Source organism: Maylandia zebra, linkage group LG15 (assembly GCF_041146795.1).
Source record: "Maylandia zebra isolate NMK-2024a linkage group LG15, Mzebra_GT3a, whole genome shotgun sequence".
In the NCBI taxonomy this organism is placed as follows: domain Eukaryota; kingdom Metazoa; phylum Chordata; class Actinopteri; order Cichliformes; family Cichlidae; genus Maylandia; species Maylandia zebra.
Window position 1 is genome coordinate 33,636,546 of NC_135181.1, and position 27,991 is coordinate 33,664,536.

The 27,991-nt window shown below is 41.0% G+C and overlaps 2 protein-coding genes across 2 annotated transcripts in view; one reads left to right on the forward strand and one right to left on the reverse strand.

The window, feature by feature from the left end:
* The window catches only part of ddhd1b (DDHD domain containing 1b), a 34,228-nt gene extending 19,002 nt beyond the window's left edge, over positions 1-15,226 (reverse strand). Inside the window, exons 1-8 of the mRNA XM_004564737.3 lie at positions 14,275-15,226; positions 12,067-12,243; positions 11,513-11,641; positions 8,959-9,106; positions 8,751-8,860; positions 3,124-3,230; positions 876-1,132; positions 269-344 (exon numbers count right to left, since the gene is read on the reverse strand). Of these exons, the coding sequence (XP_004564794.2) occupies positions 269-344; positions 876-1,132; positions 3,124-3,230; positions 8,751-8,860; positions 8,959-9,106; positions 11,513-11,641; positions 12,067-12,243; positions 14,275-14,989 (1,719 nt within the window). The 5' untranslated portion in view covers positions 14,990-15,226. The remainder of the gene's footprint in view (positions 1-268; positions 345-875; positions 1,133-3,123; positions 3,231-8,750; positions 8,861-8,958; positions 9,107-11,512; positions 11,642-12,066; positions 12,244-14,274) is intronic.
* Positions 15,227-19,411: 4,185 nt separating this feature from the next.
* cgrrf1 (cell growth regulator with ring finger domain 1) lies at positions 19,412-27,835 on the forward strand. Its single transcript, XM_012922872.4, has 6 exons — positions 19,412-19,638; positions 21,650-21,780; positions 23,547-23,724; positions 24,875-25,022; positions 25,428-25,535; positions 26,848-27,835. Exons 1-6 carry the CDS (start codon positions 19,535-19,537, stop codon positions 27,148-27,150), a joined length of 972 nt encoding a protein of 323 aa, XP_012778326.4. The 5' UTR covers positions 19,412-19,534; the 3' UTR covers positions 27,151-27,835.
* Positions 27,836-27,991: the final 156 nt, after the last annotated feature.

The following is a 27,991-nucleotide window of genomic DNA, read 5'->3' on the forward strand; positions in this document are numbered from 1 at the left end:
GAGGGTTCCTGCATCAGTTGCAGAAAGACACATAGGGTGTGCAAATTAGTTTTTTCCCTATATAGTACATGTTGAGCACAATAAGCAATAAGGAAGGGGGCAAATACTTTTTGACTGCACTGTGGGGCTGAAGGAACGCAGTGGTGGACAAACTAAAGCAGTGGGAATGAACACTATCCATGAGAGTATATTCCCAGAAAGTTTTATAATAAAGATCTGTGTGTGCAAATCTGCTCTGTTTGAGGAGAAACTGCTACACCATCTTTACCTTGAATTTCAGGGCGGGCACTGGAACACAAGACGAAGTCTGCAGACCCTGGAACTGATCCTCTAAGTCCCTCAACCTGGACAGGATGACGGATACCATTTATTATGCCAGTGTAAAGCAGTTGACATGACTTTCAGCCGAAAACATTCTAATACATAATGAAAAAACAAAGGCTGATGTGAAAATTGTGACCCGAAAAATGTGTGAAAAATCTGAAACTGAATAAAATAAAACTGTTTCTCCAAGTCAATGACAAAACCATAGTGATATCTCTGACAGAGATTATCAAACTCTCAAGCTATATTTTATTGAGCATTGATCCTTATAAAGATATTTGTTCCCTACATTTTGAGCGGCTCCAAGCCATTCTGCTGATGAAGGCCACTTAAACAAAGAGTTAACCTTTATATTGTATTAATACACAAGTATTATACAATTATATTACACAAGTGATTAAATATTTCTCTCTCCCTTCCTATATAATGAAAAAATGTGGAAGAATAAAGAGGGTCTCTCCTCAAACTCCTTTGTGCCATTAGGTACACTTTTTGCTGAAACAGATGGGGACTGACTCCTTACCTGTTTCAGACAAAAGCCAGAGGAGTACCTGAGGCGCGTTAGTCTCAGTTGCTCCTGAAGGTGGTGCTTTTCATCAGTAGGCCAGTGGATCTGTGGATCCTCTGGGTCTAGGGCTTCTGGATGATGAAAGCGAACTGGATCCCAGCCTGTCATTATGTCAAAGGTGATGACGCAGCCCAGTGAGTGAGACACTATGGACACCTTCCCATTTTTCTCAAAGTCTGGGTTCCGTGAGCAGAAGAGTGAGTACAGACGATTCAGTTCCAGAGTCAATCCCCTGGTAATCTACACAAACAAAACAACAGCATGTGTGCACAACACCATGAGATATAAGTTTAATTATGTCAATCAGATTCAAATAGATATGATTATATTTGATGTTTTAGGGTCATTTTGATCGGCCGGTAGACCAGTGCTGCATAGCCAGTCTGGATTACAAAATCTTAACCAGATTTTAAGTGTGACAAAGTTTGGTTTAGCCTAATAGGAGTAATGCTGAGTGCCAGCAGGGAAGCAGTTTATTCAACACACTGATCACAATTTAGAATCACCAATTAATCCAACATGCATGTCATGAAGCAGGAGTACCTGGAGGAAAGCCACACAACTTGCTACAGAAAGGCCAGGCTTCACATCACAAACCACTGCACCAGCTCCCTGCAGCACCATATCAGTGAGGGGACAAAGGCTAGCCCTTAGGAACACGGTTTGTAGTAAGAATACTTATTTATTGTTATTGTTTTTCATTTATTAGCACATTGAAATAAAAGGTTAAAATAAAATAAAAGTTTTATCGTTGTCATGTGTTGAGTGTGAGAAAAGTGAGGATCCAAATGCAGACATTCAGAGACTTACTGAGGTAAACTAAAAGTAAGGTGTTTTATTTGGCCGATTGCAAAAATGCATGTGAAACAAAGTGCAAAGGGAAACTGAAAACTATTAACTAAATTATTAAACTATTAAATGTGATATCAATTAAGCATTTGGGAAATCCACTAACTCCCTGTACTAAAGGGAAAATTAACTGGAACATGTAAGTGACACACTCTGTAAGCGAATCATGACAAAGGTGGTGGATCAGCCAAAAACTACACAGGCGGAGCTTGTTGATGATATGAAGGCAGTCGGGACGACAGTCACGAAGGATTTCTCCATTAAGTACTAAGTCATGTTTTGCTTGGGGATCAAATTTATGTTTTTTGGTTGGCGTAGGATTTTTTGTTGATATCCTGTTTTTTTTCATTAAACGAACCTACCATCAAAATAAGAGACTGGTCATTTCTTTTTAAGTGTAAGTGTAACAACTTTGACTTACACTTTAACCTCAATAGCTCATCAGTTGGATCAGCCCACAATGGGCAATCTTTGCTCACCACGTGCATCAGTGAGACTTGCCTCCTCATGACCAAGTCGCTGGATCACCACCCATTCCTTCCTTTTGACCACTTTTGATTGATACTGACCACTGCAAACTAGGAACACCTCACAAGAGCAGCAGTTTTGGAGATGCCCATTTTCAGCTGTGAGGACAAAATGTTGAATTGCTCACTATTATATCCCACCCACTAACAGGTGCCATGAAGAAGATACAAGAGAAGAAGCATGAACTAAACCTCTTCTGAGAACATGCATTTGTATTTGCTTTAAACCAAAGGGCAATTTCTTTGATATATATATATATATATATATATATATATATATATATATATATATATATATATATATATATATATATATATATAGATATAGATATATATATATATATATATGTATATATATATAGTAAAAGTTCAAAGACATTTGATAAGTCAGAGATTTCTGACTGGCAAAAGTACCTTCACCAAGGTAAACAGACTGTTGCTGATTATTATGTAGACTTCTGAATCTTAGCTGACTAGGCAGGCTGGGAAGAGAAAGACCCTCATTTTTACATGGATGAAGTAAAAATCTCAGAAGTGAATTCGCTGCCAAAGACTTTCTAATGTGTACTTGATTTATTGATACCTGAATGTGCATTAGGATCAGTGATCACATTCAGGTGCAGAGATGACTGCCAGACTCCCAGGATCCACCGACCTCCAAAAGTGCTTACCCAGATGCTCTTTCTCTGTAAGTTCTTTCTATCTAACATTTAGAGAACTCCTTGGGGTTAGTGTCTTGCCCAAGGATATTGGAGAAGACGAGGATTGAACAATCAACTTTCTGATTAGTAGGCTGCTCTACCACCTGAGCTACAGCTACACTGAATGTTGAAATGGTGGGGCTTTTTCACTCACCTCATCTCTGTACAGAGGACTTGTGTAGTACATGATGTCCATGGCACTGCTGTTCAACATGTCTCTTAGACCTCTAACCTTGTCTGGAGTGATGGAGTCCACTGTGTCTGTAGGAAGAACATCGAAATACATAAGACATAGTTGTCAGAAGTTCCCAGAGCAAAATGAATTACTTTTTAATGCTTCTGCATATACTTGAGTAGACATTATGATTCTGGCTTGCAATGTATAGATATGGCAAAACTCAGTAGTATTGTCCTTCTGTCCAACATGAATATTAGCGAGTAAACCACAACATGAAACCACTGACAGGTGAAGAGGATAGTACCATCATCAGCAAGTGTCAGGAACATTTTTCTCACCAGTGCTACTGACTTTTTCCTCCTTGTTTTGTAGCATTCAACAGTATGCTACAAAACTTCTCCTCTTTTGGTCCCTTTCGTTTGCTGCATTCATTTCTGGAGTTAAAAGTTGCTTTTGGGGGAAAAGTAAGTATGAGGAGGAAGTATAAGGATGATAGATGGATAGTTTTTCAGTGTCACTCTGAGAAAGAACCTTTCTAGTTTCAAAGATGTTGTGCAAATGGAAGAAAACAGTTGTTGTTTAATATGTACCCTGAAGGACGTATCCTGGTCAAAAAAGGTTCCTCACAGTGTTACTGGAGGCCAAGGTAATGCCATCCAGAGTAAGAATCTGGTTTCATATCCATATTTGTAAGCTGTTTAAGGCCAAGTGAATTCATCTCATGTAATAATAATGGATTGGATTTATATAGCGCTTTTCAAGGCACCCAAAGCGCTTTACAATACCACTATTCATTCACTCTCACATTCATACACTGGTGGAGGCAAGCTACAGTTGTAGCCGCAGCTGCCCTGGGGCAGACTGACAGAAGCGAGGCTGCCATATCGCGCCATCGGCCCCTCTGGCCAAGACCAGTAGGCAAGTAGGGTAAAGTGTCTTGCCCAGGGACACAACGACCAGGACAGAGAGCCCTGGGATCGAACCGGCGACCTTCCGGTTACAGATGCAATTCCCAACCCCCTGAGCCACGGTCGCTCACACTCATGTAAACAATAACGTGGCGCACAGCGTGACGTGAAAAAAGGCACATACCTTTGACATTGTGTGACGACCTCTGTACTCCTCGTCCACACGTAAATGCAAAAAAGGAGTTTTTAAAAATCTGTTTTCGGTGATTTGAAATGCCGTGTACGTGTAGACGAAAGGCCCAAACGCATAGAAACAGCTGCGTTTTCAAAAATACCCATGGAGGTGTGGACGAAGCGGTATTTGGGGGGGGCAGCAAAAAAAGTTTGGGAACCACTGAATTAGAGTATTAGAGGTCTTTAAGACATTCCTGCAGTTTAACTAATTGGTGTGTGTTATCTGGCTAGACAGAGTTGGGTGCCATCTGTATAGCAGTGAAAATGTACGCTATGCCTTCTGATGATATTGCCTAAGGAAGGCGTGTATCATGTAAACAGAAATTGGTCCTAGCATTGAACCTTCTGGAACTCCATATTTGACCATAGACAGCTCACACAATTTTCACCACAAACTCATGAGCTGTGCTCTAAAACTTTTTAGTGAAGGACCTATATAAATTCAGCTAAATGCACTTTTTCTAGTTCATTTGATCCCTTACAGTACAGTCTTTTGGTAAATGATAGATAGATAGATAGATAGATAGATAGATAGATAGATAGATAGATAGATAGATAGATAGATAGATAGATAGATAGATAGATAGATAGATAGATAGATAGATAGATAGATAGATAGATAGATAGATAGATAGATAGATAGATAGATAGATAGATATCTGAGCGCTTTGTGTTTCCATCTGCTGACTAGCTTCATGGTGATGCTGATTTCCTTTTCTAGCAGGACTAAATGGTTTGCTGAATAAGTTCTTACTGAGGTTGATGGGCAAGGCAGCTTGTCCGACCTGAACCCCAGAAAGAATCAAAAACACAGATGAGCTATCAAAGCAATCTGGGCTTAACAGAGCTGATCACCTCTATGACGCCATAAAGGATATTTCATGAGCTATAAGGTCATCATGGGCTGTAAGCTAATCATCAAAATAAAAAAAGGAAAAAGCTAAATATATATTACAATATTGTAATTCTTTATTTAGTTTTTGCACTAGTATTTAAAAATCTTAATAGAAATTCAGTTAAAGATCAGAATACAGAACAAAACACGAGGATGATGGTAGATTTCTTTTCTTAAAAGTAATCCAGCATGGCACTAAATCACTCCCTGTAAAAAAGAATTTGTCACATTTCTTGTTATATTACTTTTGGATTACTCAGTAATATGCCCTGAAGTGCACTCTGACACAACGACCAGATAACAATATAAACCTGAGCTATAGTCTCCCATGCTGACACAAATCACTATCCTAATCAGGACATACATGTGCTCTTTTTCTTAGTCTTTACATAAAACCACAAAAACAACATCACAAAGCAGCTGAAAACCAGCTCAAAGGAATTCCCTCAGTGATTTTACTTTAGAATATATACGGACAGAAATGAAGTCTGCAATGCTGCAAGCCTGACTGCTCATCACCACTTTTGTTGACTGTTAAGGTTCAGGCTCTGGCTACATCCTGGTTCAGCATATGCTCAGCTTTAACATCACTCTGGATTCTTCTGTAGCTTTATGTCAGCATGCTGTTTGTGTAGACGTATGCAAAGAGCAAGAGTTGTATTGGTTTTGTCCCAGATGCAGTTTGCACTCTACCAGCGTACTTTTGCCTTTTTGTGCAATTAAAATCAAAGTAAAGTCCATATTTCCATTCCTCAGAAAAACATTGTTGTAATTTAGTCTGCCTCTGGTGTGGTATTGAGAAATTTTGAAAGTCTTTCACTGCATTACCTAATGTGGATAGTTGTTCAAGAGCCAAAGACCACTTGTGGAGAGCTACAGAAAGACCTGGAATCAGCAGGTACAATTGTTTTGAAGAAAACAGTAAGTAATGCACTCAACCGCCATGGACTGTATGCATGCACCTACTAGGATGATGAAGATAAAACGCCGGTGGATGTGTGATACTGAAAACAGGAAACTCTCAACTGTTTTCAGAGAAAGAAAATAATGGCTCAGCCAATCTGTTGACCTCAATCGCATTTAGAATCTATGGCGAGTACTAATGCTCTGAGTCCATAAAAGGGGCCCACAGAGCCTCAGAACCTGAAGACTATTTGTGTGGAAGAATTATCAAGCATCACACTGCACGCGACTAGTTTCTCCATACAGGAGGCATCTTGAAGCCGTCATCACCAACAAAAACTTTTGTACAAAGTGGTAATTGCATTTCGGTAAGCATGTTCAATACCTTTTTTTGGTGTCATTTCTCATTATTACACATTAACTACTTAATTTATATATAGATAAGATATTTTTATTGATGCCCATGGGGAAATTGACTTACAGCAGAAGACACCTGACATTCAAAAACACCACATAAAAAACAAACACATCACCTTAAAAAACATAAGCACACAATACATAGACACTTTGGCTTTCCTTATATCTTAGGGATGATTTTATACCACACCAACTTGGCAGCCTATGTGTTGCTTATGTTCAGAATTTTGATGGCTTGAGGAAAAAAAGATCATTTGGACGTATTTTCTGTGAACAAAGTGGGACAATAGCGCTGTGCAGATAATAATAATCCAATAATAGAAAAGGTAAGTGGATGCCTTACATCACTCACAATATTATTTGCTTTACTCCATGCCCAGTCCCTAAAAATGCTTTCTAAACTTGCAGTTTAGAAATGTAATAGCAATGCAGTTCCAGGCAACTTACTAGCTAGTATCACTGCCTTTCTAGTCATCTTTTTCTGTGCCTCAGAGACATTTTCCAAACCAACAAATAATACAAGAACTAAACACACTTTTAATAAAAGCCCAACAAAACATATGAAGCATTTTAGTTATGTTTTATGGTCGAGCATAACGCCCAGACATTTGTATTCAGTCACACACTGGATCAGCTCTCCATTTAATTTAGGCTGGGATACTGGATTCCTCCTAAAATCTACTGGCATTTGGTCTTTGTGGTGTTGAGGACAAGATTTGCCCTCTCACACCATTTAATAAAATATTCAAGAACTGGCCCATCCTCCCCATCATACACGAGGCTCTCTAAAGCTGTATCATCTGCATAATTAATAAAAAGTCTGTTTTGAAAGGTGCTATTACAAGACTTGGTATACAGAATAAACAACAATGGAGATAAAACAAAGCCCTGATGGGAGCCTGTTGAAATGGTCAGTTTGTCAGAAAGTTGAGTTACCATTCTGACCAGCTGTGTTCTACTCCAAAGAAAATCAATAAGCAAAAATTCTTTTTCCAATTTATCTGCTAAAATAATCAGTAAGATTGTGTTGAAAGCAGAGGAAAAGTCCACAAATAAAATCTTGGCATGAGTCTTTGCTTTTTCCAGATGAGCATGTAGTAAGCAGCAAAATTAATACAGCATCTTCCACCGCTCTCTAGGGTTGATAAGAAAATAGCATGAGGTCTATAAGACCTTGAGTTTTCGATACCATGTACCTTTTCACCACATGTTCAAAACATTTTATGGCCAGAGATGTGGATGCAACTGATCTGAAGTCTTTTGGAACCAAAGGTCTAGGGAACTTTGGAACAGGAACAGTTACTGACACTTTCCAGATATTTGGTATCGTATGACTGTTAAAAGAAAATCAAACAAAAAAAACTGAAAAATATTTTTCAAATACTCCCACAGACATTGTCAGGATCTGAACTTTTTGGGGGTTTACAGCCTCCGAAAACTTGCAATACTTTTGATTCTGTAATAAAGTCCAAGGGAGGAGTTGGTGAGGACGGCAACTCAACAGGACAGTCATTTCTGCTGCCACTATCAAAGCAGCAGAAAAGGGTGTTTAGTTGATTGGCCATCTCCAGACCCTCACTAACCTGCAGGTTGAGGGAAGCCTTCCCCCTACCTTGATGTGGGACATTTATCATGGGTTTGATACTCTGCCGCGCTTCTCTGGAATTACTAGATGTGTCACAGCACCCTCTAACTTTTGATTGTACTTTTAATTTGTCTCTGGAGGTCACTTCTGGCTATGTCATCATAGTCTTTAAAAGTCTTTTTCTTCATTTGTATAACCTTTACAAGTTTTGGATGGGACCACTAAATTCACACAGAAATGTATATAATCAGTCACCTGTTTGGTACAGTCATTAATGTTAGCACTTTTAAATACTTAGACATCTATGGTTTGATTTCTTTGCATGTGTGGATTAGATGGGTTGTTACCAACATCTAGTGAGAATTTTATGTCATTAGCGCCTCTAGAAATATAAATATATTTTACATAGAAAAACTGTGATGTGTTCAATGCTTACTTACCCACTGTATATGTTCAACATTTGACATAGAAAAAAAAAGTGCTGAACAAAAATAAGATTCACTAAGTATTTATGCAAATTTTGATCCTGTTTTAGAAGATGAAACTCTGAGTCAGTTTAATGTAAAGTGTTGTAAGCAGGCTTTTCACACGTGCTGTAGCAGAAAAAAAACTGCATAATAAGCTTGCGAGCAATCCAAAACAAAAGTGTTGTAAAGCATACCTCCATCGAGACACAGTTTGGACCTCCACTCCACAGGAAGGAACTCTACATGCTCTGTGGTGCGATCTGAGAAGTGTTTCTCCTCCATCTTTCTGGCAGCATCTCTCATCCTATCCAGCAATTAAAAATAAATAAACTGTTACTTCCAAAATTACTCTAATTTTAATTTGTTATCTGTTCTTGCAATGGAAACACCATAATTTCTCACATGCTGGTGTTCCTGATAATGCGACCCTGGTCCATCTTCTGGCCAATGCCATGCACCACAAATACAATGTGTGTGGTTTCAGGTGGGGTGTCTTCAGGTGCAGCCTCTTCCACGTACCCTCGATGGAGACGTGTCCCACTGCTGGAGGCTGAGGACGTGAGAGACAGGTACAGGGCTGTGAAAAAAGTATTTGCTCTCTTCCTGTTTTTTTTAGTCCATCCAGCCATTCATCCATTTTCTTCTGCTTATCCAGGGCCAGGTCGCGGGGGACGCAGTTGAATGCCTTCTTCACATGTACTTCACATGTATACTGGTAGTCAAACTCCCATGCAACCTCAAATATCCTCAAAAGGATAGGGAGCTAGTCCAGTGTTACGTGAACAGGACAAAAACTGCATTGTCTCTCTTGTATCCGAACTTTGACTAATGGACGGACCCTACTTTCCAGCACCCCCCCTATAGTTGGAGCACCACTCTGGTCTGCCAATACAACGGTACCACTTGAGATCGCCACATGACATTGTAGAGGCGTGTCAACCAAGACAGCCTTACAACATCCAGAGCCTTCAGGAACTCAGGGTGAACCTCATTCGTCCCAGGGGCTCTACCACCAAGGAGCTCAGTAGCCTCACCCCCAGTGATGATTGAGTCATGCCCCTCATCTGCTTCCTCTATGGAAGACCTTCCAGTGTGATTAAGCAGGTCCTCAAAGTATTCCTTCCACTGCCTAACAATATCCTCGGTTGAAGTCAGCACACCACCCCATTATTCACCGTGTGGGTAAAGCACTGTTCTACCCCTCCTGACTCACATGACGGTTTGCCAGAACCACTTCAAGGCAGTCCAAAGTTTTTTTTCATGGCCTTACTAAACTCCTCCCTCACCCGAGTTTTTGATTTAGCCACTGCCTAAGCCACATTCCACTTGTCCTGCTGGGACCCATCGGCTGTCTCCAAAGTCCCACAGGCTAACCAAGCCGAGTAGAATTCCTCACCAATGGAGGTGCGGAACACGGTCCGTTCTGACTCAATGTCCCCAGTCTGTCAAAGGTGGGTGCTGAAAATCCCACATCAGCGTTGAAGTCTCCCAGTAGCACAACAGAGTCCTTAGGTGGAGCACCCTTAAGAACACCACCCAGGAACTCCAAAAGGCCAAGTATTCTGAACTGTTGTTTGCCACATAAGCACAAACAACAGTCTTCATTCGTTCCCTGACGCAAAGGCATAGAGAACAAACACTTGCACTCACAAGGGAAAAATCCAACATACAGGCAGCAAGCCAATGAGATACCAAGATACCCACCCCAGCCCACTCCCTCTCACCAAGGGCAACTCTAAACAGAGGCAGAGTCCAGTCCCTCTCAGGGAGACTAGTTCCAAAGCCCAAAAGAGTCAATTGAGGTGAGCCCGATTATATCTTGCCAGTTGCTCTCAACCTCATACACTAGCTCAGGCTCAATCCACCAGACAGGTGACATTCCATGTCGTGATCACCAGCCTCGGTAGCCAGGATTGTTTTAGTTTGCTGCACAAATGTTTAAGAACATAAAACAAATTCTAAAATATAACCTGAGTAAATAAAAAATCAGCTCAATATCACAAGCAGCACACAGGTCTGGTTACTGCCAGATATACTTAATTGCTTAAATATCGCTTACCTAATCATTTAACTCACTTAAATAGAATCTCTCTGACAAAGCGAACTAGGCAAAAAAAACACAATTTTGAATATCAAAACAGCAAGTCCACCTCTGAATGGCTGAAGAAAACAAAAACAAAATTAAAGTTTTGGAGTGGCCTAATCAAAATCCAGACTTTTTTTTGTTGAAATTATAAGATAAGATAAGATAAGATAGAACTTTATTAATCCCTCGGGTGGGTTCCTCTGGGAAATTCGACTTCCAAAAAAAGCACAGCAACGACCAAAGTTACAGTTACAGAACTGTTATATATATATATACACACACACACACACACATATATAAATACAGAGACAAATATAAATAAAATATACAAAGGGGATAAATAGAATAAATAGGAATAAAAAATAAAAATACAAGTGAATTGCACATTTCAAGTATTGAGTCTATTGCACTGTTGACTATTTACAAAAAGTATTGCACAAGGTATTGTACAGTGAGGTGCAGAGGCACTGCAGCTTAGTTGTTCCCCCCTCCTTTGTCCTCCTGTTTCCCCTCCCTCTCCCCTCCAGAGAGGAGTTAAACAGTCTGATGGCGTGTGGGACAAAGGAGTTTTTAAGTCTGTTAGTTCTTGTCTTATGTTTAGTTTCATGACATATTTCAGCTCAGAAGGACACTAAAACATCCTCATCTTTGCAGCAGCTGGAGTTCCTTGGTGACTACTACTGTCCTGTTTCCCTGATCCTGCATGGAATGTCAGCAGTACTCACCAGGTCAGCTTCGTGGGGTGCACCCCATTTCTCACCCAGTGACAGCTGGGATAGGCTCCAGGGTCAGATGACCCTGAATTGGATAAGCAGAAGAGGATGGATAGAATTCTTGGAATAGACAGAAAGTTTTAATCATCCTATATACCTTTAGAGAAGCCCAGTTTCTGAGTTACAGTACGTGCAATCTTCGAGGTGGTGGCATCGCTGTACAGATACACCTCATCCACACTGTGCCAGTCCACATGACTCCTGTTCAGCTTCAGACTGTGGCTAGCTGTGAGAAGTCACACTGTAATTAAGAGCAACTGACATAATTCATGCAGAATAATTAATTCACCAACTCCCATGACAGTATGCAGAATTGGAGTTAATTGGATCACTGCATTTTAAAATTTGTTACTTTTTGTTGATTATGAAAATATTTGACTTGTTATATATTCTTATTCCCATGGACAGATATAACTGCTGTGAAAACAGAATTTCCCAAATCTGGAAATATCTTATTTTATTACAGATTTTAGAATCAATAAACCCATGCATTATAGCATCACTTGACTTGTTTTGTGAACTTCCTGTAAAAGACCATTCTGGCCAACAGAGACACACATCTACAGACATGGTTGCAAACACTCATCTTCTTTGCCTGACACACACACAATGGCATCTCTCTGTCTTTCCTGTCTGTTTTAAATTCCCTACCGTCCTTGCTGTCCACTGTGGTGGTCACTGCCTCGATCTCATAGGTGTCCCTCATCTGTTGCCCCCGGAAGCGTAAAAGATGTTCCTGCTCAATCAGATCACTCTCATCCTCCTCCAGTGGAAGCCAAGTTCCATCAATGAACCACTGGCCCCTCATCACAGGAATTCGGTCTTGCTCTGTGGAACAACATGTGAAGTTTATAAAAACAAAAATTGTAATCTAAGACAGAATGTTGGATCCCAGTAACGGTAAAGATGAACTAATTTTGAAAACATCAAACACAAAATTTTAAATTAATCATATCTGTCAGTGTGTGTGTGTGTGTGTGTGTGTGTGTGTGTGTGTGTGTCTAATCTAAGAATACTAAGCAAATGTGTAATTATAGGTTCAATTTAGAATTGACCCAAATTAGTTCATTAATATATTAATATATACACTATCATTAAAAAGTTTAAGAACATCCCTACAGAGAAATTGCAAAGAAAGTCAAGGTGTACAGTACAGTTTCCTTCACCAACAAAAGGCACTCAGAAACTGGGGCAAACGCTGACAGGAAGAGGTCTGACAGACCTATAGCCACAACTGAATCAGAGGACAAGTTTCTGAGAGTTAACGGCTTGTGTGATAGTCGGCTCATGGGACAACAGCTTCAAGCACAGCTTAAGAGTGGTCATAGTAAGCAAGTATCACTTTCAACTGTGAAGAGAAGACTTTGAGCTGCCGGTTTGACAGGACGTGTTGCAGCAAGAAAGCCATTGCTAAGAAGTCAGAATAAGACAAAGAGGCCATGAAACACAGACATTGGACTACTGAAGACTGGAAGATGGTATTATGGACTGATGTGGAAGAGGAAGTGTGATGGTCTGGGGCTGTTTTGCTGGATCCAGACTGGTGACTTGTAATAATAATAATGGATTGCATTTATATAGCGCTTTTCGGGGTCCTCAAAGCACTTTACAATTCCACTATTCATTCACTCACACATTCACACACTGGTGGAGGCAAGCTACAGTTGTAGCCACAGCTGCCCTGGGGCAGACTGACAGAAGTGAGGCTGCCATATCGCACCATCACCAGTAGGCGGCAGGTGAAGTGTCTTGCCCAAGGACACAACGACCAAGACTGTCCGAGCGGGGCTCGAACCGGCAACCTTCCGGTTACGTAGAGAATAAGAGGCACCCTGAACCAACACGGCTACCACAGCATTCTGCAGCACCATGTAATATCCACTGGTATGTGCCTAGTTGGTCAGGGGTTCATCCCACAGCAAGATAAAACACAAGCCCAAGACCAGACCAGACCAGGCCAGACCTACCTCAGAAAAAAGAACAAGATAGTAAGCTTGAAAATATGGAGTGGCACAGTCCAGACCTAAACTCCATCGAACTGGTTTGGGATGAACTGGACAGAAGACTGAAAGCAAAGCAACCTACAAGTACCCCACATTTATGGGAACTTGTGCAACAGATATGGGAACTTTATGGAAAAATATTTTATGTCTATTGTAGAAAGAATGTCCCGGGTTGGTCAGCTGTTATATCTGCCAAAGGGGGCTACTTTGATGAGTCAGAATAAATGTTAGTCTATAAATTTATTCCATGGTTTCTTTTTTTAACTCTAATTGCTTAATTGTACTATGCTTTCATTTCAGAGTGTAATGGGAGAATAAAGTGCATAACTTTATAAAAAACTAGAAAAATTGCAGTGTTCCAAACCTTTGACCAGTAGTGTGTATATATGTATTCCTGCTCTCTGCTCTACATCCCTGTAAAGTATCGCTATTGTGTTGGACAAAGTCTTGAGAAGTCTCCTTCTAATATGCGACTAATTGTGCGGAAACAACTGTATTATTGTCTCGTTTCAAAGAGCATGTCTAAAAACATGCTTGTTAAGTGAACTGGTAGTTGGAACGTGGCCACGGATGTGAGGCAGATAAAGCACTTAATGTGTACAGAATAAAGCGCTGTGTGAATGCATGGCTCAGTGTGGCTTTTGGTCTAAAGCACTTTGGGTGGTCAGTAAGACCATGACGATGTCAGTAACAGAGGACGTTTTTAAAGCAGCCTATTAGCTCAGTCCTCAGAGCTCAGAGGTGACAGAGTCAGCAGCAGCAGACGTTTCATTTTCTTAGAAGTGGTCAAAGATACTGACAGCAGAACACGTGCTAACAGTCCTAACAACAGCTATGTCATTACTGAGATGCTCACGGTTCCAATAAACAGGGTAGCATTCCTTTTCTTTGATATCCACTTCATAAAGGCCCCCTCTGACACACACTGCCTCCACGCTGGTGCCGCCGTTGTGGACCGGCTCTGTGATTTGCTCTGACACTGAGAGCTGTTGCACTGCCGGTTCCGCCCTGAAACTTGTACTGTCCACGGCCGAGCTTTCCGGCTGCAGCTCAGAGGACCCGGCTGTCTCCTTTTCGTCGGCTTCATTGGGATCCAGGGCCTTATCCTGGTTCTGGTCAACGAGCCGCCGGTAGATGATCTCGATTTTTAAAGAATCGTGTCCGACGAAAGGCTTCCACGTCCGTTTGTCCTCTTTGTAAAACCAGCGGACCTCCTCTGGCCCCAGCTCTGTAACGATGTCACCGCGGTGCCGGGAGCTGTTGGACCGGATGCGCTTTTTGGTTGTAAGGTTGCCATCGCTTTCGGTGTAGTTTGGCTCGAAATCCAGATAGGATGAGGCAGGATATTCAACCCGATCCAGGCCCAACATCATCCCATCCAAGGGCAGACGCGTGTCCAGTAAGCTGGACTGTGCCGACTCCTGGTCCCCATCACCGATGCTGTCCGCTAACACGCTGTCGTCAAAACCGGACACAAACACATCGTTTGCCATGTCCCACTCACTGCTGCTCACAGAGTTATTCTCGGAGCTCTGCTGCCGAATAGTCCCTTTTTCCTTTATACTGCTCATTTTTAGAGTCCACAGGAAAACTCACAGTGATGTCCTCCCAGCAGACCAGTGGACCCGATTAACGGTTTACTTTTCTGCACCTACTCACTGTCTTTCTTGCCATTATAGCTACACATTAAAGCTGAACAAAGTGAAGATAAATCCCTGCTTTCCTGGCCCCATTTGCATCCTCCTTTCTCTGATAATGGCTGGAATAAACACAATAAGCTATGATGGGATTCGCAGTCGCTCCCTAGTGTTAGGTAAAATACGAAAAGTGCAACTTCCTGTTCAAACGTTCAAAATAAACAGATTTTTCACAATAAGACGAAAATTGTAAACCCAACTAACGCGTGCGAGCAGGACCCACACAACGCGCGTGCGTCCTGCGCGCGGTGAACTTACACATCCAGCTACAGACCTTTAATTTGAAGATCAGTCTGTTTTTTCACTCGTTTATTCAAAATCAGGTCAAACAATCGTCTGACATTTCATCTTATACTGTTTAGAATTTTGCTAAACTGACTATTAATCTGTCGTCGTGTCAAAATTAAATTCCAAAACACAATTGTTTGTAATAGCAGGAATCGCACGGTGCATCCGGTTCAATTAAGTTTTATTTATCCCGCGCCAAATCACAACAACAGTCGCCTCAAGGATCGCTCGATCCAGAAAGTATTTACAGCGCTTCACTCGTACCAAATTTTGTAATGTTACAGCCTTATTCCGAAATGGATTCATGACAAAGTGAAATTCCAGGATTCCAGTGAGCGCAGTGACCTCTATCATCCAGAAATGGAGTCTTCCTAGAGTTGGCCAAGCTGACCTATTTGTTAACAGTGCTCACAACACTTTTTCGAGTATGCAAATATCTCATAAACAGAGAAGCCATGTGAAATAAATGGAACCCAAACTCCAGTCTCAAACAGTCAAACATCATGCCCCAGTCACACACAATATTACATCCATGAGGAAAGTTTATCAGCTGAACAGCACATGACATGCAGTTTCAGATTCTAGTTTCAGATTCTAGGATCAAATCTTTAGGTGACTCAGCCCCTGTTCATAATGTCATGCATAAAGTCCTGAAATTAATATTAATTATTCAATTAATATTCTGCTTTAACACTGGGTAAACAAACAAACAAACAAAAACTTTCAGTTATTAATGGATGCTTACACAGCTACAATGTTCATTTACAACAGTGTCATATTTGCTATGTCCACCTCCAGACTGTCACAGAGCTTTGCACTGCTACAGATAGACAAGCACACACAAAATATAGTTGATAATAAGAGTGAGAAGGGACAATAATTTCACCCTAGTGCATGCGGATATCACTTTGTATTAGTTCTGATGGATTGTGCAACACGAAATCCCAAAGCAGTGCTACTGTGCACCTTTTTTTTTTTACAAAGAGTGTTGCATAGGTGCAATTTCAGGCCATTTTCTGAGTTGGCATCCTGAAAGAAATACTGACCAGGACACATCGTGTATGTCTCGCACATTAAAAGAACTGCGTGAATTATTGGGAATTACCTTTGAGAAAGTCAAGGTGTTAGACCTAAAGAAAGAAAACTGGAAGCAAGGTCCAAGACCAACTAAAATGAGATTTAATACATTCTGGACACTCTGAGGGCAAAGCTTCACATGTTAGGGGAGTAGAGGGCGGACGTTGCTGCATAACAACAGCGTTTTGCAGATGTATTCTCCCCTTATTCGGCTGTACCAATCTCCTGGAGCACCATTTGGAGACGGTTACCCTACAGGTTACCTGAGCATTAGGGACAATTTGTTCAAAGAAATTGTCTGAAATGCTAAAAATGTGAGTAATAGAAGAGTCACACAGTGCCTGGTGTAGCCCCGTAGTTCTTGTAGTAAGGAAACATGGATCTATCACAAGGTGAATGAGGTGTCACAGTTTGATGCATATCTGATGCTTCGGTCGACTGTGTGAAGACTCGCCTGATTCACCTGATTCACTCATATCCATGTGTATCAGGGTCGACGATGATGCTTGGTTGCATCGGGGCAGACAACAGGCTTGGCAGCTTCGTGACTACAAGATGGCTGCAAACAGACGGAACAATGACCTGTGGCATTTGTATAACCTGTATAACTGTGGTCACATACAACATTTGTGCCCAGAAATGCTTTAAAATGTTAATTGGTGTAATAAAGGTTCTCAAATAGAAATAAAAACAGGGTTTTTGCAGTATGGTGTGTGGACGTACTCTTTGTCTGAAGGTTGCTAAACTCTTGAGGGACACTTATTGCGAAACATAAATGGTGACTCAGGTCATGCCCTATGCCAGCTTTTCTTTTTGATTACTTCATTGTTCAGTAACTATCAATATGTGAAGGAGCTCTGATGGTAACAATGGAGCTCCAACTTCCAGCGAGAACATTACAGTCAGTCAAATTCAGACAGATCATTATTACAGTACAGTCGCAGAAACACTATTTTGCAGCCGATGACCTCGCAATTCTAACTTAACTACATCTCAGGCACACTTCCCATAATATTCGGCATAATTTGGAGTATTATCTGGAAGTGGAAAATTCAAAATGCGTCTAATCTCCATGTTATTGAATGCACTTCTCAAAAATACAGCAGGATGTGGTACTCTGTTCTGCATTTCCTCCTGGTTGTTGTAATGAATAATCACATTGCTGGTTTAATGCAAACTTTGCAGCCGAGGTCCTAATCAATGCACTATCTTCTACATTGTTTTGGTATAAGGTTACCTAAGGGTTGACAGTGACAAAAATTTGGGAAGCACTGGACTTCCGAATTTTCACTTAGTATATTTATCTCACTTAAGAGCTCATCTGATATTTGAATCTCTGATTCTAATCGCAAGTCTTCAAGAGCCTCGTTTCTGGGTGTCAGCAAAAATGTTTAGTAAAAAGGCGATTTCAGACTGATCTATCTCCACATTCAAATGTAAAATAAAACTATTTCTAAAAATACACATACATAGAACGGTATTCTTTCTTTAATATTAACATTGTTTAAGTCACCAAACACGTTGTGCAGCATAATAAAGACACACATTGCTGTCCCGGACCAGCTGTTATATGAGAGATTGAGAGATGGTCTCATTTTTGTTTCTTTAATGTTGTCTAAAACACCATCATCAGTAAAAATCAATTACACATTCATCTGTATTTTGAATGGTGAAATCAGAGTCTGAAAGAGTAAACAGTGAAAAACATTTCAAACACGTAAAGAAAGGCTACACCATGTCAGAGGAAGCTACGATATCAAATGTATCAGCTACCGTTTCTTAGTCTTCAGCTTTGTACATATGTAAAACTGCATTAAGGTGCTATAATTCCCCTGTTATCAAAACGCTGACAAAAGAGGCATGAAAAATAACAAATCTTTGGCCAGGTAAAATTAACACCCTGCCTTATCATAAGCACAGCAGGACACCACCATCTGTTTTAATCAGCTCTGAATTGGCTTTGGTCATCACAGAGGCTTATCTCCCAGCGTGACCTTCTGAAATCCCCCTTTGTCTGACTTATTTGAAACATAAAACCTCTTCCTCAGAAGGCCGTAAAATCAGTTACGTTTCCCACTGGTCAGCTCAAAGCCATTCTCCCCGCTCTCTTGTTGGTCTAAGCGAGAGCCTGCCTATCCCATATTGCTTTATTGGTGATTCAGGGAGGAGCTCCCAGACAGCCAGTATCGTCAGGTGTGGACTTGAGGTTTGTGAGTTGGTGTGAAAAGGTTTTCACCCCCTTCCTGTTCTCATATTTTTTTGGTGTATTTTCCACATGTAAAAGTTTTAGATGATCAAACGAATTTAAATATTAGAGAAGGATAACACAAGTAAACACAAAATGCAGTATTCCATTATGATTTTTTTGCTTCTACGGTTATAAATCACAGGGCCAGAACTCACTTTCTAAAAGTACTCTTATCCCTCCTTAGCATGAATGGAAAATGCAGTTAACATTTACATGATACGCGCAACTTTCTTGCTACTTTGTTGTTATTTTCGTGAATGGTCGGATGATCCGTCACAATGAATTATGGGGCGGCGTTTTCTCCTCCCCTTTCATAAAGGGTGGTCCAGTGTATCCTCTGCTAAAGGAAGTGCTGATGCTTCTTTCCTTAGTATTTGGAGAATATGAACAGCTCTTACTTACTATGACAGCCACAGAGATACTTCCGGGAGTGAAAGTTATCAGACTGTTTCAAATTATGGAAGAGGATTAAAGTCACTGGGGAAAAATAAAAGTGGGCACATCTTTTTTTCCAGAATTCTGAGAAAAAAAGTTAGGTTTCTGCCTTTTTTCTCAAATTTATTTTTTCAGACATTTTCTCAAATTTTTGTGATATTTCACTGCACACCAGTTGGTGGCGGTAATGCACCATTTTGCTGTTTGACAACCACCAATACAATACAATACAAAACAAAAAAGAAGAAGAAGCTATTTCCGTGTTACGTCTCAGTGAGAACCTTGCTAAGCAAGATGGATTATTGGAATGAACCCAAGGTGTTATATGAGGTTTTTTAAATAAACACGCTTATTCTTGAAGCTGATGTGAAATGGCAGGGGTGTTTCTAGCCACACTCTACGAGTACTCTCCGCTCTTTTATATTAGTGTGGTGTCGCTTTGTTTCGTTGTAACCGCTGCTATGGTCCTCGGCTGGTAAGTTGTATTTAGCTAATATAGTTAGCCACACTTTGATATATAATTTACATTCGTTGTCACCACACAGGTACCCTTCGACTTTATATATTAACGACTTGAATGTGGCCTTCATGATATAACATAGCATGTAGGTCTGGCGCAGCGTGCTGTAACATGTCTATCAATCATTTTGCTTATTTTCTGTTGAACAAAATACTGCATTGACCTGTAATTAAAATAATCCAAACTATTTTTTACAGTCCATTAATTTTCACGGTTTCAGAACTAACTGGAGAAACTATCATAATTAAAAATCTGAGTTTAGTATCGTTCCCATTGATACTTTAATCATAATGTTTACAGTCACTAATGACTGCCTTAAGACTGGAACCGACGGGCAATAACAAATTTGATGATTTTTTTTCCCTCGGTGATGCTGCCAGACAATCATAGCTTCTGCACTGAGCGATCAATCTGGGACTTCTGGGCTTTGTTATGATGTTTGTGTTCCGGTGATGGGTGTGAAAATGTTCTTACCACACTACCTGGCGTTATCCACGCTAGTGTACTCACCATTGCTTAAGTTTGGTTTCTGGGTCTCATCGGGGTGCACTTTAGGGCTGTGGGTATTATGAAGATTACTAGAACAACCTCACAAATGTGCACACACACACACACAACGAGGTGAAAAAAATAATGGGCTAGTGATGTTTCAAAATAATATTCGTTGTCAGAGGCCTCGACCTGTAGATGATAGTAAATATGACATGTGACTCTAGTAGCGCGGCTTACCATTTAATTCTTTTCTGATCCCCCGCCCAAAGGAGAAAAAATAAATAAAATCAATGTACAGGAGTCTGGCGTGGTTGTCTTTACTGTCCAGGTGGGTTAATACCGAGTGCTGTGAGCAGTGATGTGTCAGCAGGGAGCACACCTCTATGGTCTTCCAGGTTTTCTGATTGCCACATGTAGTGAAGTTCTTACCTACAGTGACATCCTCTGTACACTGTGCAGTGTTGCTGGTTACTGTCTTCGCATACTCTTGGATGTTTATGTGGTCTCGCCGAGAGGCTTCACTCAGTGTGCCTAAAGTAGAAGTGCTAAGGCTGCATCCTCTGTTTGTCATTGGCTTTATGTGCTTCAGTGAGGTTTGTAAGCAGGTACAAGCATAATGGAAAGATGATCAGGTGGGGTCAGGGGGTTGCCTTGTATGTGTGTTGGTGGTTTGTGTACACCAAGAGTCCAGCATGTTCACCCCTCTGGTTTTAAAGTTGTTGTATTGCTTGAACTTGGGGAGCGCAGTCTTGAACCTGTTGTGGTTAAAATCCCCTCCAATCACTTCAAAGCTGCTAAAGTGTTTAGGTAGAAGCCCAACGTTGCTGTCGTGTAGGCCTCCAAGTGCCTAATTAGAAATAGCCTTAGCACTGGGAGCAGTGTACACAATGGCAGTGATAATAATGGTGAATGGCTGCCGTTTACTCTGAGGAACTCTGCCATCTGTCATTTTTTCTCCTTGACAATTGGTTTTTATTCCTCTGAAGTTTTTGCTCACTACCTGAATTTCTTTCATTTTGCAACCTAATAATTGCCTGTTATTCTTGAATATGTTATTCTGTGAAATGGACATGCAACACTTAGAAACAATTCAGACGTTGTATCTGGTTAGCTGATGAAGAAATAACAAATTGCTCATATGACCTGCATTTGAAGCTCTAAAGATTTGGGTCTCTGTATAAAGGATTGTAATTCCTCAATGCATTATTTTTGTTCAATCCTTTTACAATAAAGTTCAGAATCTGCACTTGAGTTGGATTTTTGATTGTTGATAATTGGTTGTAGAAACATTTCCAGGCATAACTGTGTCATGTTCTAGACTACAGTCAACATAGTAGCAGTTAATTCAGAAGAGCATGTTTCTACACAGCCAGCCAGTGTGTGCACCCCTCTGCATTTAATCGAATCGGTTTAGATTTAAGCGAGAACACCACCAGACAGAGAGACTCTGCTTATTCTCGCCTCTTTTCTGTAGGTTTGGCTTTGACGTTCCAGTTATACTTCGCAGCTATGATGAGCAAGAGCCCAGCTTACCAGAGAAACAGATGGTTCAGGTGACCAATCCCTTCGCCCTGGAGTTGGGTTCTGGATCAGCAAGTGTTACCGGTGAGAACAGATGAGGAATGAAATAATGCTGTTACTGGAAAAAGGTATTTTTTGGCCCAAAAGTATTTGGGGATGTGAAACTTCCATGCCTGCATCCAGAAACATCTGTTAACCCTCATATTCTAGTGTGTTTCCAGAGGATGGTGTCCAGCTGGATGTACTAAATAGAAAAAACTGTAAATCTATTGACTGCCAAGAGAATGTTTCTGTGTAGTAGAGCAGGGCAATATGGCCAAAAATATTTATCACGATATATATTTGAAAATTTGCGATAACGATATAACTGACGATATAATTGATGCGAGACAAAATACAACTCCACAACATTACTAGCGCAAAAAGACAACCTTCCATTTATTTTCACTTAAACAAGAAGCTGGTTTTTATGTACATTAAAGCTTTATAAAAATGTAACAGTGCAAATGCAAATTCCTTGCTGAAAGTTTAACCAAAAGGCATTTCCAGTAGAAATGGGCTGACATATCCTGAGCATAACCATGTATAATATCCACTGAAGTTAAAAAGAGGTGCTTTGCAACATTAAACTGCAGTGTGCAGTACGCATTTTTCGGACCATAAGGTGCACGGGATTATAAGGCACATTAAGCGAAACAAAGCAGTCAGATAAATCAAACTTTATTAAACTCATTCTTCTTGCTTCCTCCACTTCTGTACCATTGATTCATTAACGTTGAATTCTCTGGCAGCTGCTCTATTCCCATGTTGTTGCAGTATATTAATGACTAACCTTTTATTGTGGATGGATTATCTCAGTTCTCCTGACTGAAGTTTGGTCCGTTTACAGTATCCTGCCATGCGATTGCATTTGTTTCTAACCATGAAGAACCTTCACGTTAACTTTTATAAGTGGAAAAGTGTTAGTGTTCGTCCTCCAGCTTCACTGTTTATGTTATGCTAACATAGCTGTGTCGCTAGCGATCACGTAGCACATCATTATATACCAGCTAGCCCAACTTCAGTAACCCTACAAATGTCACTGCTGTTTAGTTTCCTGTCTTCATTTATGTTGGACGTGATAGCAGAGCTGTACGTTTGATTTTTTTTCAGAAATCTCTCAGTCAGAACATGCTATATCATGCTTAGGTAACTAGCGAAACTAGCGAGCTAACTTCCGCTAGCTTCCTCCTAACTTCTAACTCCGTTAAATGTAATAAATTTTGTTTTCATGGATGCCTGGAAGTTAAACTTCATAGTTACACCTGGTAAAGCAGCAATGCTGATCGTATTAAAGATGAAAGAATTTAGACAGTTTTTAACTCTCAGTGATGCTGCAGTGTTCGTTTGACCTGAAGTATACGGGGTTCAGGACCCAGATTACTCCCAGATTTAAGAGCATCTTAGTCCGACAAATACGACAATAACGACGGCCGCTTGCATGTTCTGCAAAAAAATGTGCTTTGTCGTGTATCTGACGGACAAACCCCAAACCAGTTCCACATCACTGAAGTTGCACCATTTTTACAAACCAATTCTGGTTCATCTGTTTCACTCAACAATCGGCCATGTACGTATGAAAACAAAGGCACTGCGCATGCGCGTTTTACTCATATTCTATCGCGATATTTCATTTTCCTATCGTTGCCTAACATTATACCGGTATTACCGTGAACGGTATAATATGGCCCAGCCCTACTGTGTAGTCTATATAATTATCAATTTGATTTGTGGTCTGCTGTTCAATGGAAAGAACTCTAAATGGTGATGCTGTGGAACACTGAACCTTTTTCTGTTTTTGCTCTGTTCAGACGGTGTGCTGGTGAGACCTTGTTGTCTGGAGTCCTGTGTCCTGAGCTGTTTCTGGGGCTGTGAGGTCAGTACCCTACAAGGAGTGCTACATGCCCACCAGCATGGCATGATGCTCAGCACCCACCAGCATTTCCAGGAAGCCCTGAACCTCCACTACTATTATTGCCAGAAATTCCAGTATCCTATTTGTTGCTAACCAAGTATCTCAGTGGTATGCCTCTGTCAAACAGTTTAGACTTAATCTTTGACCTGTGAGATCTAAACTTGTGTTGTTCAGTCTAGCTGGAGTGTAGAAATTTCTTCTTTCTTTTTTCACACTGTGTGTCACTCCCCTCTTCCCTCACTCCTGAACGAAACCCAGAGACATCTAAACTCCCCTACTTGGGGCGTCAACTCGTCCTTGACCCAGCCTCAGATGGCCTCAGATTTAGAATGGGAGATTTCTATTCCTGCTATTTCAAACTCTGCTGTGAACCACTCTAGTGCAAGCTGGTGGCCACCACCACCTGACAAAGCCAACAGAACCACATCATCTAAAAAAAGCAGAGATGAGGCTGAGGCTACCAAAGTGGAAGCCTTCCGGCACCTGAATATGCCTAGAACTTCTGTCCATAAAATTTATTATGAAGAGAATCAGTGACAAAGAGCTCTAGCGGAGTAAAACACCTACCAGAAATGAGTCCGACTTATTGCTGCAATGCTGCTCTAATGTTCTATGACCAGGACGAACGCCACACTGTTAAGATTCAACTAATGGAAAAATTGTCCTTTCCAGTATCCTGGAAAAGACCTTCATAGGGAGACTAAGGAGTGTGATCCCCTGTAGTTGGAGCACACCGATGTTGCAGCAGCCAGCCTTGATAGCCGGGTATCCAATTGCTAGGGCCTGTGCCACTGCCCTCCACCTGAAACACATTGCACCTGACCCCAACACTGTGTCCTGGAGGGGGTGGGCGTGCCCATGTTGTCTTTTTGGGGCTCCTTTCTTTCTGCCCAGCTGGACCAAGTGGGCTAGGGTCCGGTCATCAAACACTTACAGCATAACAGCATAGTCCCTGAGATCACACAGTGGAGCTTGTTTCCGCTTGTAGGAACCTTTGAGATCCATTCAGGTGATTGGCACTGGACTAATTGTTACATGTGGTCTGTTCACGTTCTTGTGCCAGTGGCAGCAAAGTTTGTGTTATTAGTCATCAGTCAAAGCAATCATTTCTAACATTTCCGCTCTTTGACTCATTGAGCTTCATGCTTCATGTCTGCCTTATGAAGGAAGACATGAAGCATGTCTTCATGTCTCCTGCCGTTAGTGTCTTTGACCTTCTCTCAGTATCAGCAGTGAAGATAGAGCGGAGCGGCACGCACAGATCCCCGCTGATCAGGGCATCACTGATTTTGGACCACTGCCAAGACAGCGCTACCCTCTCGTAGCTGTGCTGACCCTGGAAGAGGCACAAGAAAGACACGTGAACGACATTGTGAGTTTAATCATTTAATTTATTTATTTTATAAACATCTCCAGTTTGTCTTAAGGCTCTTTATACTGTGAGAAGGAAACCCACACAGGAAGGCCCCAACTGGGATTTGAACCAGGAACCTTCTTGCTGTGAAGCAACACTATACCATCTTGCCTTCACTCAGGGTAACAGTGTGGTCAAAATGAAGAGGGGCGTGGGGGTAGAGAAAGTGGGCAGTGCATCATGAGAACTCCCCGAGCAGTCTGATCTAACCCTAACGATGAGTTTTATCTAATAAGAAAACTTAAAGTGTGTCAAAGTGGGAGCAGCCGTCAGTCAGAGAACAGCAACACTCACAGTGAGTTAAAAAAATGCAGATTTACATGGTGAACTGGTAGAAGTGATTGTAAATGTTTTCTCTTTCAGGTGGCTAGTGTCATAGTTATTCATGTTCCTGATGACAAATACAAGCTTTCTGCACGGATTCTCTTCCAGTACCTCCTCACCTCACAAGGGAGCATGTACGAGTTAAAGGTTGGTCAATAATAATAATAATAATAATAATGCATTTGATTTCAAGGACACCATTAAATGTCAAAAATAACATAAAAGGTCCACTTCTTTGTACATTCTGATGTCAGTTTGATCAAACTGTCAGGACTTTGCTGTTATTTCTAGGTTGATGCTATTATTCTTATTAGTATTATTCCTTATACTGAGACCATTGTTATTCTGTCACTGACAAATTCAAAAACTGAGGTGAAGAATTGGCCAGAAAATGCATGAGAAGAACAAAACGGAATAGTTGTTGGCTTTGTTCAGTTATTTTTCACCCATGGTTTCAGAGGGGGTTGCGGTTATGACTTCATTTCCCACTGAAGTATAAATCCCAGTGACTCCTGGATTCTCCTGTGTCAGCGCAGCCAGCCAGCAATCAAGAAGCACTTGTGTTTAAAGGCCAAGAGTGAAAGTGGACAGTCTTTCCTTGGTTTTCACCATTAGAGTCATTGCTGCAGCCACGGCCAGCACAACAAAAAAGCAGCTTTTTTTATTTTACCAACAATACAAACAACAGGAGGTTGGTTACTATTATGTAGTGCCACATTATGGCTCTAAAAAGTTTGGGTTTAAACAGTTATTTCAAGGACAGTCTTAAATGTGACAGTTTTTTAGAGCAAGGCTCCATGTGGTAAATCAGGTTTCATTAATGCAGTGCTTCCTGCCTTCTGTAATGTGTGCTTTGAAGGAATATGTATCATGATGTAGTGGTGTGTCAGTCAGGAATGAAATGTGTCTCTTTGAAGTCAACAATGGGACTAAGAGCTTTTTTCTTTTTGTTTTAAGCAGTTACATTTATTTAGTTGTTTGATTGTCTTTTATTATTTCACTGTAAATAATTCAAAGTTTATAATCAGGGATTGTATGTTTTTTGGCAAACTGAGATGGATGTTTGTTTTTGTACTTTAATAAGTCATTATATATAATAAACATTAGTCATTAATTATAGACATCATTTTACTTAGTTAATTTTTTACCTAAACTTAACAAAACTTCTGACGAGCTGCTTAGAAACCAAAAGAGCAGGCTCTCTTAGTAGAGCTAGAATTCCCGTCACTTGCAGGATGAACACTCAGAGGAATTCACTGACTCTTCTTGCAGTTCTCACCCTGATGCAGATTACTGCAGATGCCTATCAGGCAGATCTTGTGGCTTTAGACTAGCAAAATGTTACATATTTTGTGTCGTCTCTGTCAGTGTCAATACACGTGTGAAAATCTCCAGTTTGCCAAGCACTTAGGGCCTTGTTACAGCAGTTTAAGAAAAACCTATCTCTTGTCTCTTGCAGCCTCTTTTCATGTCTGCTGACAGCGGGGGGATGTCTGGGTCTGCTGATTCGGGGCACACTTTCACACCCAGTGACACTCAGAGCGAGGATCAGATCCCAGTGATGGAGGAGGAGGACTGGTCAGAGGGGACGGAGGGCAGAGACTGTGTGGTGTGTCAGAATGCAGCAGTGAACAGGGTGCTGCTGCCCTGCAGACACGCCTGCATGTGTGACAGCTGCGTGTCCTTTTTCCAGCACTGCCCCATCTGTAGAGCCTTTGTCCAGGAGTCGTTTGCACTGACACAGAGCAATGACTGTCAGTGAACTGGTGAAGATGATAGAAGAGATGACTACAAGGATCTGTCGCCTGTGTGACAGGTGTTTTGGTTAGCAGCAGATCAGACCTGTCTGTGCTCCTTTAAGGTCTGGTGGCTTTCTTTAAAACATTCTCCAGGACTTTGCAGCGTTACCCAACTTCTGCAGTGCTTCAGCTAGCCTCTGGGATAGTTTCCTTTCTACGAGAGTGACACTGCCTCCACCATACATGGAAGGATGTTCTCGGGTTGTTCTGCAGTACTTTTGTTACACTAAACAGTTCCTTATGTTCACTCAGTTCTTCCGCAAACAGGATATTGTGATGTTTTCTGGCTCCTCTTGCTGAAAGTGGCATCACTGTGACCGCTTATGATGTGGTTGTTACTCACAAAAGTAATCGATTAGATATTACTTGATAATCTTCCTAAAAGTAATACATTATATTACCTATATTCACCACTTTTGTGTTACTCCATAATTGTCTTATAGTTACCAGTTAATAATTTAAAACTACAGTCCTGCACAACATGCATACAAGCTGTGTTGTACTTTTGACATATGAACAGAAAAACAGCCCAGAGTGATGGCCGGGGTGATTCTATGGTAGAAACAGGTGGAAGTGGAAGCTACAAGGTTATTTTTGGCTTTGTTTTTCTTGTCCTTTAATTCAATAAAAAGATTGTCCAGACCTGCACTCATCAAAGCTGTCAATCTCTTCATTTTCCACCTCCCAGAAACGAGCTGATTCAGCTGACTGTAGTGTGAGCATGCAGGGTAAAAAAACAACAACCTGAGAGCCATTGCAATTTAAATAATAACATAATTGTAATAAATTACTAAACATGATGAC

Bases quoted from the DNA above. Each gene is read 5' to 3' on its own strand.
- cgrrf1 (XM_012922872.4), top strand. From the start codon at position 19,535: ATGGCAGGGGTGTTTCTAGCCACACTCTACGAGTACTCTCCGCTCTTT. The intron at 21,781-23,546 runs GTGAGAACAGAT...TGCTCTGTTCAG, and splicing joins TGGATCAGCAAGTGTTACCG to ACGGTGTGCTGGTGAGACCT. The intron at 25,023-25,427 runs GTGAGTTTAATC...TTTCTCTTTCAG, and splicing joins AAAGACACGTGAACGACATT to GTGGCTAGTGTCATAGTTAT.